Here is a 10,463-nt window from a genome sequence, read left to right on the forward strand (position 1 = left end):
AGCCAGGGTGAGTTTGCCTTCTTTGTCTAACCTCTACTTCCTTTCAGATTCTGGAAGAGATTTCTACCAGGACTGGTGGCTCTGTGCCGTGCTCTAGCACTTGTGAATGTGTATAAGAAGGAAAACATTTTGCTATTACTAACCATACCTCCTAAATATTCATAACATTTATAATACTTACCATATTTATAATATAAATATTGATACATTTAGGAAAATTGGAATCAAGCTAAGTGACTTTAAGTACTTTAGCATACAATCTAAAACTTATGGCATCAATGAAAAGGTTTTCAGAACTAAAGTATATATACCAGAAAACAGGAGGCAGTACATTAGAAGTTTGATTGACTTTTAAAATGCATTTAAATTTTTTTTACATGTCTGAAATCTGAATGCATTTTACAATCAATAGTATCTTAAAATTCATTAAAACATTTTTTCTTTCATTCTTGGTAGTGCTTAATATAATAGGGTATAATAGAGTTAATGAAATATAACACAGTCATATATTAAAGCAGTGTTTCTCAAGGTTTATTTCTTTATCACCTATCCAAGGAAACTTTTTAAACATTTTTTTTTCCCAATTGCATATTCCATGAAATTTTAAGACCACAGATAAACTGTATGTGTGTGTTCTAAAAATATATTTGTGCTTTATACATTAAAAGTCTAAGATTTTCTTTCATCTTCTAAGAACTAATTTTGCCTCTTCAGTGGTGATTTTGCCCCCATTGAGAATACAAATAATAGAGTGACATATTCTTTGTTATTAGTTTTTAAGATTTCATTCATTAGAATATTGGGAATCATAGCTCATTCTTATCTTCATAGCTTTTGCCTTTAATTAAAAACAGACTATCTAGGATTATTATTATTAAGAATGACTGTCTAACTTCTGTCAAAATACCTACCAAGTTTGAACATTTGCTGTTTATGACAACAGTTAGAAAGCTGTCCATAATATTTTGTTAACAAATAAATGATCTTCAAGTTTGTCCAGTGTAATAATTCAATATAACCTCATTTAATGAAACATGGCTATTTCACAATTTCAATGTATAAATTTGGAATGTTCACTGCTCACTTTTATGTATTTATGATGTTCAAGACATTACTTGTGCAGTAATCCATAAGCAGATATTTTTAAAGACCATTTGATTTTCATAGAATACTAAAAAATAATCTGCTTTATAATCTACATTATACACTCAGTGGGGAGAATGAAGATATGCAATTCTTTGAAGCCTGTGTGCAGCATTCATATACTACTGTCCCAGCAGTTTTGGGGTTTCCATTTCCATAGTGATAAGGGAATGTAGAGTCCTTTGCTCAGCCCATTTGTGACCAATTTTTTTTGCACCAGATGGAATATAAGAACACAATCTATGACCATTACATCAGGATTTTCTCTGTGCAAGGTTAACTGGTACATTCAAAAGCTTTAACTAATGGGAAAAGGAGTAATTTATTTCTTTGGAGAGTATCCTTAAATAGTAAAGTTGGGTCAGTGTATTCTTAAATATTCACTTGTCTTATCTGAGCTATGCATTTTTACTTCCAGTTTTTAAATTAATGGTGTAAAAACTTTAAAAATCAGTGATTCATAAGATCTTTAACTTTTCTGCCTGCATTACTATGATATTATTTCACTATTGAAAATCCAGACATATGTCTATTGGCTCATTTGAACTTGGTTATGTTAATTTGCTATTTTTGAAACTCACATGTGAAAATAGTTCCAATTGCACCCTGAGGAAAATTTTTTTTGCTATATTTTGGGGCATGTGAAATACTCTAGTAGATCAAGAAATTTATCAGTAAAAATGAAGACAGGTAGTACTCAGAAGAGACTCATCAGCAATATATAGACAACCATATCAAGACTTTATCCATCAAGTTGGTTTTACAAGAAGCTTTTGTAAATAAATTGAAAGCAAATTCAAAACCAGAAATCATCTCCTCCACTGCTCCTAGTACTTGCTCTTTCTCTACCTTTTAATCGAAGCATCTCCATGATACTTCGAGCATAGATATCTCTCAGGTTAACGCTGATATACGAGTCAGTGGCTATGTTCTTGGTAAGCTTTTTTAGAGCTTCACGCTGTCTAACTGCTGCTTCCTTGAGTTTCAGGGTGAAGTAGCAAGCAGAGAAGCGGTCATTAATAATAGCGATGGGCAAGGCCAAGACAAGAATTCCTGATAATATGCACATAAAGGCCACGATTTTGCCCATGGTGGTGTCAGGTCTTATGTCCCCATATCCCACAGTGGTCATGGACGTTGTGGCCCACCACCACGCACAAGGGACACTTGTGAAGGTTGTGTCAGGGATGCTCTGCTCAGCAAAATATTCCACTGTTGAAAATATAGAAATCCCCACGGACAGAAATAGGAGCAGTAGGCCGACCTCTTCATAACACTGGGTGATTGTCATCCCAAGCGAGCGTAATCCTGTAATAGAACAACGGTTGTCAATTAATGGTTTCCCTCTTTTCTCCCTCTCCCTCCTACCCGCCTTCCTCTCTGATATCTACTCACAAACATTCATTGCATAAGAAATAGTTTCCAGCATTGGACAGTGTTCTTGGGAAATGAAGATGATTTAGTCTTAATCCCTGTCTTCAGGAAGTTTATAGTCTAATAATGGATGAAGTCAAGTGGAGAAGTATAGACAGAAAAATAATTTGATTAATTCATTCCCTCATACACTTGTTAAGCACCTACTATTTATATATCCCTCTATCTATCCAACATCTATCTATCTATCTATCATCTATCTATCTATCTATCTATCTATCTATCTATCTATCTATCTATCTATCTATCATCTAATCTGGTGAGAGATGACACTAAGAAGAAAGCAGGGGACAAATGATAGGAGTTTGGGCTTCAGTCTATACAACTGGAGGCCCCTGCAAAGTTGCATGTGGAGGATTCACTTGGTTGGACCTGCATTTCATACATCACTCTGGCACTTCTTTCTAAGTATCATTCTTACTTTTTTACTGTATCTTTTTACTAACTATATCTTTTCCTCTCACCCTCCTTATAGAATTTAAAACAATTAGGGGCCTCATTGTCCTAAAGCCAGAGGAAGTAAAGTTTATATACCATGGAAATGAAGTGAAGTAACACAAGCAAGTTAGGCTTTGGTGACAAAAAGTTAACCTAAGAACATCATATGTACATTTGGAGGACATTCTCAGATGTACATAAGGAAAAGGGTCCTTAAACTTCCATGACACCTGAAATTCTAGTCCTTAATATCAAAGCTATAGAGAAACATCTCCCTTGAGTAAAGAGAATTGTTGTTCTCCTCTAAAGAGATAGGTCTGAAGATAGAACATTCCTCCACTGCAAAATTGAATGGGGTTGGGAGACAGAGGTTGGAGCTGCCTAGGGAATTCACACACTTCTGAGGCATGGTTGCATTTCCCACTGCTACTTCTGAGGATTCACTGACTTCTCTGAGGATTCCCTGAACTCCTTAGAGACAGACCAAGAGAGCCTAATCCCATCTGTGAAGAGACTAAACCAGCCTACCCCTGCCCCCCCCCCCCCAAAAAAAAAACAGGGAGTAAGAGGTAACTGGTTATAAGACCAGGATTTGAACGAACACTAGGCTCCTCCCTAACACTAGAAAGATGCTTCTAAAAGTTTATTCATATTGACATGATGTCACAATGGTCTCAGAAGTCCAAAACAATGATTCTTAAAATCAACCTTTACTTTTATTCCCACTAGAGACTATTTGCAGTGCATTACAATTCTGATTGTTCTCTCATTGTTTTTGAATTTTGTTCTTCAGATTTTGAGATACTCTTGTATTATTAACCAGCTATTTTTAAAGATCAACGAATATTAATTTCAAGGTTTAACTTCAAAAGAACATCTTTTAGAATCTCTTTTAGAAAACTGGCCTTGATGTGTCTGTAATGAATAGCATTTCTGAAATAAAGGGATAGCATATGAGGTGAAGCATAGCATTAGTCTGAGAAGACTATTTTCATTTTAAGGTGAAATCTTTCAAACCAAATTTGTAAAGAAAGATAGAATCAGTAGAATAATAATCTAGTACATTAAAAGCAGTAACTCAGATAATCCTCAAAATAACCATATGAGATAGATGAAATTATATGCCATTTTACAGATGGGGAGGCAGAGGCATGGAAAAGCAGCATATCTAGTACAAAGCTATGAAACCAAATTACTAGGCTCACTGGCCCATCATTGATCTCCTAACTGTATTTTATAATACCTCTCAATTTTTTTAGCACTTAATACAGCTACGTATTAATCAGTGCCTATATTTGCCAAATACAATGTTAAGGTAAAATTGCCACTATTTATGCAATTGAACTGTTCATATCTTTTCAGTAAATTAAGACTTTATTAATACTTTGCTTATAGTTGCTTAAGAACTAAGGAAACGTTTCAAGGGAGGTGACATTGTGGAAATTACTATTATTTTCTTTTTTCCTTTCTTTTGGGAAAAATGTAGGCTTTACTGGGTGTTTTTAAATTGAATCCTGTGAAGAGATTATAAATACTCAAAGAAAGGATCCCATTATGTGTGTCAGAAAACAAAGAGTGGTGCTTTCTAAAAGTTGTTGGAAACCCCATTATCAAATCCTTGGTATGTGAAACTAGCTAGGAAAATACACCACCAAAATTATATTAAGAGAAGTCCTAATTACCTCTGCGATGGGGAGGGGAACCTGACTGAGGTTAATTTTTCTCTGTGTTTAGGGTAGAAACAACTACCCTAACTTCTTTTAGGTAGCCAGGAAGGCATGAGTTTAGGGAAAGAAAGTGGGGAATTGGGGGGTCTAGTCAACTTATTTATATTAATATGCATTTGTGCATTAATACATATTCTAGTGAAATGATTTCCTACTCCTACATTTCTCAAAGTCTTAAGTGTATGCTCCTGGGCTCCACCCCAAACAATAAATCTCACTCTCTATGGCTAGTGGTCAGAATCTACATTTTAACAAGCTGGCAGGGGATTCATACTTTCCTTAAGATCTGACACAAGGTTGCACATTGTTCTCCACAACATCCAACAGCTACTGGTCCAGCCACCAAGAACCACTGCCCTTAGAAATGCAAAGATTGTCTTTAATGGATCTATGTAGTTACTCCAAAATTGAGTGTAATTTACATGCATAATTGTGTTGTGTGCATGCCCATGTGTGTGCTGTATGGAGATATTTATGAAGAGAATGCTCATTAGATTTTTAAAGGCTCTATGACAGACAAAAGCTAAGGAATTCCTATTATTTCATTCTCATACATCCCAGATTATGAGGGACAGGAAAAAGCTCAGATACCAGATAAATCATTTAATTAGTGTCTTCTGCTTTCTTTCCAAGCAGAGGATTTCCATTGGCTCTTCAAAAATTGTAGAAAGGCCACCAGTGCCTGATCATCTCTCTTTCTGCATAGCCAGGGAAGGCTCTGGAGAACTGATATTCCCTTCTGCAGAAGGAACACTTGTGGCAAGCACTTTCTTGGATACAAGAGAAAGTGACTTAAGTTCCTATATCATACATTTATAAGGTACGTGTATCTTTTCATTTGTTTTTTCGTGTACATGTTTTATCTAAAACCTTCTGGAGACAGAGTCTCTTTAAATTCCGTACGTCTCCAGGCACTGAATTAAAATAAATTGAGGGTAGCAAATAACCAAATTGTTTCTAAATGTGGTAGGGAGGCAATGTGAGAAGCCCGATTTCCTCTATAGCTGTGGTAACAACTTCAAGGGTTTGTTTCTAGTAACACTACTTTAGAGGTCACGTTGGGGAAAGCATGGGAGTTGGCAATTTTGCGACAATTTTAAATATCAATTCAAAATCACCTCCTTTGTACTGTGGTCAAAGCACTAACGCTTGCAAAGAATGACAGACTACAAGGCATCAAGGTTGTCTGAATACCTGTGGAATGTCTGCCCAGCTTTAGCATGCGCAGAGCTCTGAGCAGCCTCAGAACCTGGACAATGCGTCCCACGTTTTCCAGCTCCTGCGTGGTCTGGCTGCCACTCAGGCTCTCCACCAAAAGGGTTATGTAGAAGGGCAAGATGGCAAGAAGGTCTATGACGTTGGGCACCTTCCTCAGGAAGTGGCACCTGTCCCGCACACACAGGAAGCGCAGGACAAACTCCCCGGTGAACCAGCTAATGCACACGTACTCCAGGATTTCCAGCAGCTGCAGGTCCAGCCAGCTCAGCTCCGCTGACATCAGGGCCATATTAATGATGGACACCACCACGAAGATGATGGAGATGACGCCAAAGATTCGGGCAGCTGTGGAAGACCCAGGCTTCTCCAAGATGTTCCAGAGCTTCTGGCGGGCAGTGGGACAAGGTCCTTGGGAGAAATCTTGCTCACTCTCATGTTGACTTTCTTGGTCTTCTGTGTCCTTCTTAAAGTCTAAAGTTTCACTCAGCTCCTTTCTTCTGAAGTACCTTTCAGGGAAGACAATTCAGTGGTTAGTCTAACTTCAAACAAAATCTTAAATACAGAAATAGAAGAGAATTAAACTTGGCAGTGAGGTCATGTAAAATGCAGAAAATGCCTGTTCCTATCTTTTGCAGGCAGTCTCCTGCCCTCACTATTCAAAATTTCTCATGAAGGATGATTAAAAAAAAAAAATCCATGACACTTACTTGGTAAATATTTACATGAAAGGATTTATATATGGCAAAACTCCTTTGGATTAATGCATTTGTTAACCATTTTTCTTGTAGCAACAACAGATGCTTGCCCTATGGAACTTTTTTTTTTTTAACATAAATAAAAGGTATTCATGAAGAAAGTGGTAGTAATAGCAAAATCACAAGTTCACCATGAAAGTCCAATAATGTTTCACAGTCAAGGAACTTCCATATTTAAAGCAGATCTTCATTCCAAGTTTTTCAGAGTTCACGGCCCAGTTTTGATAAATGATGATGCTCTACTCCCAAACCAGCATCTCTCTATACACATCTATTGGACCACAGCTTTTGTACCTGGTTTATTCATTCAGCATTTATTTATTGTAGGCCTGACCTACCTGGATTTGGTGCACACTCCTTGGAGACGGGGCAAACGAGTTTATTAAAGTTCCCTTCAAAAGTCAACTTTGACGTTTCCCAGCACCTCCCTTTCCAGCTCAGAAGTGGCCCCACCTATTCATAGGCTTGGGTTGAGCGAAGCTTGTGTAAAGCCTCATTACCTCCGCCGCGCTCGCTCCACTGCTCCCGCCTCCCCGCCCAGCCACCGCGCGCCTCAGATACCTGTCCCTGCAGCAGGAGTCGATGCTGAGCTCGTCGATGCCCCAGTACTGGATCTCCTGGAGGAAAGAGAGTGCGCACAGCTGCTCCATGACGTGCAGGCGGCCGGTGCGGTAGTAGTGCAGGACATAGCGGAATGCCTGCGAGCTGCGGTCGAAGAAGTACTCGTTGTCCACCGGGTTGGCGTCGTCGCAGAGCTCCAAGGGGCTGGGCACGGCCGCCAGGGCCCCACGGCGGCGACAGGAGGCCACCACCACGGCCAGCTTGCCCAGGCGCGTGTGCGGAAAGCAGGACAGCGCCTGCTGCGAGAGCAAAAAGCGGCTGCCGCCCACGTTGACCGTGAAGCAGTCTCCGAGGGCCAGGGGCTCCCCTTCGCCCTCGCTGCAGAAGACGCTGGAGTCCAGCGAGGTCAGCGAAGCACTATCCAGCGGCGAGTCCGGCGGTGCCCGGCCGCGTGGAGGCAGCTCCATCCCGGCGCCGCTGCCTGACGGAGCCACAAAGTTGAGGACGCGCCGGGAGCCTCGGTCCTTCCCGGGAGGTGGCGCCGCCCCTGGTGGCGGACGGGCTTTCCCGGGCTGGGAGGGAGGGGGATACCTCCCACTGGTTCGCGGCGTCTTTCCCCAACCCCAGAGCAACCTCCCCCCTCGCTGCTAGGGAGCTGCGAGTGCGCGATGGCAGCGAGCTCTGCAGCGCTAGTCTCTGAGCACCGAAGCTGGGTCGACAGGAGGGGTCGCCCCTGAAGATAACAGTCAGGCGTGGTCCTAGCTGAGGACAGCGCAGGGCACACTGCCAGCCTCCGTGGCCCTCCGTGGCTTCCTTCCCTCTTAACTTTGTAACTGAGATCCCTAGCCCAAGAAATGCAAGGATTGGATGCCTCGCTACTGGGGTGGGTGGGTCGGGGGCAGGGGATCTAGAGTGGGGGAAGGTGACAAGATGACTCTTAGCGGAATGCAAGCAAAGGGAATGGCACGACTCACTCTTGCCTGCAGGAGCACCAAGCAAAAAGTTTTGAAAGCAGAGGAGGTGGTAACCGGGTCTGAATCCTTTCCAAATTGAGGGTTTATATTTCTCGCACTTCTTTTCCTGCGGCCGCTTTATATGCCTCCCCCGGGGTGCTGGTGGGAGGTGTGAGCCCCTGGGAAAGGGAACGAGGGCCAGGGGCTGTGTCTTTTCCTCCCAATTCGTTCTCGATTTTCGTCTTGCCCCTTCCTCAGGTTTTGACTCCTAGGCTGAGGAATAAGGGTAATTAATGATGACCCTTACTTGAAATCCCAGTGAATCACTAAGAATCAGGGGTGACTACTACCAGACCGCACCCTGTCGGGGGCCCACCTCCTGCTGAAGCCCTGGATCCCTTCCTTTTTTAACCATTTCTGTCCCTATAAGCTTCCGGGAGAGCAGATGTCCTGGGCGCCTTCGCCGGCACCCGGAACAGCTCTCATTTTAGGAAAAGGGAAGGCAAGAAGGCAAGAAATAGAACAGGCGTGGGCTGGAAGAGGAGTTTAAACAGTGACAAAGCCTCAAGGGGGAAGCCGAGTGCCCGTGCCCAGCCAGGTGAGGCCGGAAGTGTACCCCAGGGTCCCTTGGAGCCGCGCCCGGGCCAACCTGTGGGACGTTGGGGGTGGGGCTGAGGGGATGGACCGGACGACTCACCTGTGGCTCCCGGCACATCCGGGCTGCGCTTAGCCGCCGCCTTCAGTTACGTCGCCATTGGCCCCGCAGCCTTCCTTTGATCTTCCTTGTCTACGGGCGAGGTCTGACTTGGCAGGTCCGGGAGGGAGGGGGACGAGTGCTCCCCGCTGAGCTCCGTGCGAGCTCTTGCAGCCGAGATTCGGCTCCACCCGCCTGCTGGCTCCAGGCCCCGCAGCTCTGGCGAAGCGCGGCCACCCCCGCGCTCGCTGGGAGCCACCTGCCTCGCGGTTCCTAGCACTAGCAGTGGGGAGTGGAAGGATCGGAGGGAGGTGAGACCGTGGGAGGAAGCGAGGCCTCTTTGTCGTTGAATATTATATTTATCCTGAAGACACTTTAAGAATTACTGTATTTGATTCCAGTTTCTCTGAATCTCGTGTCCTTGCAAATGCTCAAGAACGAAGTTTTCCAGTTGGAGAAGTCTGGTAAAACTCGGGGTTGGACAAGTTGCATGGACTACTTTGTGTGGCATTAGTTCACGATTTTCTCATTATTTCCAGCAAGCATCTCGGAATCCAGCATCTTTCAAAAATTTTTGCAAGAGCAAGGGAACCCCACTCATCTCTGTTGTCTTCTGTGTAGTTTTAGAAAGCATAAGGAGAGAAGCGCGACTGGGACCGTCTGGAAACTTGGTTGTTTAGCTCAGGCTTTCCCAACTGACTGTGGGACCTCCGGCTAGTATTTCCCTCACAAGCCTTAGTGTATTCTTGAGCACAATTCCAAGTTGTGTCAAAACACGCATTAATGGGTGCTAATTTTGGAGATTCTTTACTTGTGCAATATATTATTCAATCATCATCATAATACTGTGATGTGGCGTTATACCCATCAAGACATAGAAAAATTAGTGATTTTCCTAGTGCAAATTAAAAATAAATATATTAAATGTCAGAGTCAGCCCTCTTAAACACAGTATCATTTTTGTGTGATTTTAAATAAAAGTGTGGTTACTTTCATTTTTTTTTTGCAACTCTCTAGATAGCAAGCAGTCTAATGAAGTGTTTACCCTGATCTTTCAGCAAATATTTATTGAGCATCTACTATATTCTATGCATTGTTCTAGGTGCTTCAGATATATCAGTGGAGAAAACAGACAAAGATCCCTTGTAAAATGTACATCTATCCTGTGAGAATAAAAGGGTGATGCCAGTGAAATTTAACAAAAAGATAACATTTGTAGATATGGTTCTTTTCACTGGTATCCATTTCAGTTTTGCTCTGGAAACATAAGTCTTCCATGCAGAAAATAAAGAGATGAAAAAATATTTCATCTTTATGTTAGGTACTAATACTTATTATTTTAAGGTTGTGAGGGCTCTCCTTACACAAAGGAAAATAAAACTTCCCCAGCATCTCAATTATGGATTGTTTAGGAGCTTAAAAATGTGTGTCCAAAGTCCTGTTAAGGGTTATTCACTTCTTAATGTGAATTGCTTTAATCAATTGATTAGTGATTATCCTAGTTTTACAGATTGTGGGGAGGAAGGAGGAAAAATTTCAG

The 10,463-nt window shown here is 42.0% G+C and overlaps 1 protein-coding gene across 4 annotated transcripts; it reads right to left on the reverse strand.

Moving 5' to 3' along the window:
- Positions 1 to 1,836: 1,836 nt before the first annotated feature.
- KCNV1 (potassium voltage-gated channel modifier subfamily V member 1) lies at positions 1,837 to 7,743 on the reverse strand. 4 transcript variants are annotated; one of them, XM_077163240.1, is made up of 3 exons: positions 7,277 to 7,743; positions 5,937 to 6,466; positions 1,837 to 2,451 (listed from the first exon to the last, which is right to left on the reverse strand). In XM_077163240.1, the coding sequence occupies exons 1-3, from the start codon at positions 7,741 to 7,743 to the stop codon at positions 1,940 to 1,942; spliced, it is 1,509 nt and encodes a 502-aa protein (XP_077019355.1). In that variant the 3' UTR covers positions 1,837 to 1,939. The 4 variants fall into 4 exon arrangements, 1 of the variants encoding a protein (XP_077019355.1); XR_013177141.1 differs by lacking the exons at positions 5,937 to 6,466; positions 7,277 to 7,743 and adding exons at positions 2,539 to 2,637; positions 3,590 to 3,657 and having other exon boundaries at positions 2,339 to 2,451; XR_013177140.1 differs by lacking the exons at positions 5,937 to 6,466; positions 7,277 to 7,743 and adding exons at positions 2,539 to 2,637; positions 3,414 to 3,577 and having other exon boundaries at positions 2,339 to 2,451.
- Between the last annotated feature and the right edge of the window lie 2,720 nt (positions 7,744 to 10,463).

Source organism: Tamandua tetradactyla, chromosome 6, assembly GCF_023851605.1.
Source record: "Tamandua tetradactyla isolate mTamTet1 chromosome 6, mTamTet1.pri, whole genome shotgun sequence".
Lineage (NCBI taxonomy): Eukaryota > Metazoa > Chordata > Mammalia > Pilosa > Myrmecophagidae > Tamandua > Tamandua tetradactyla.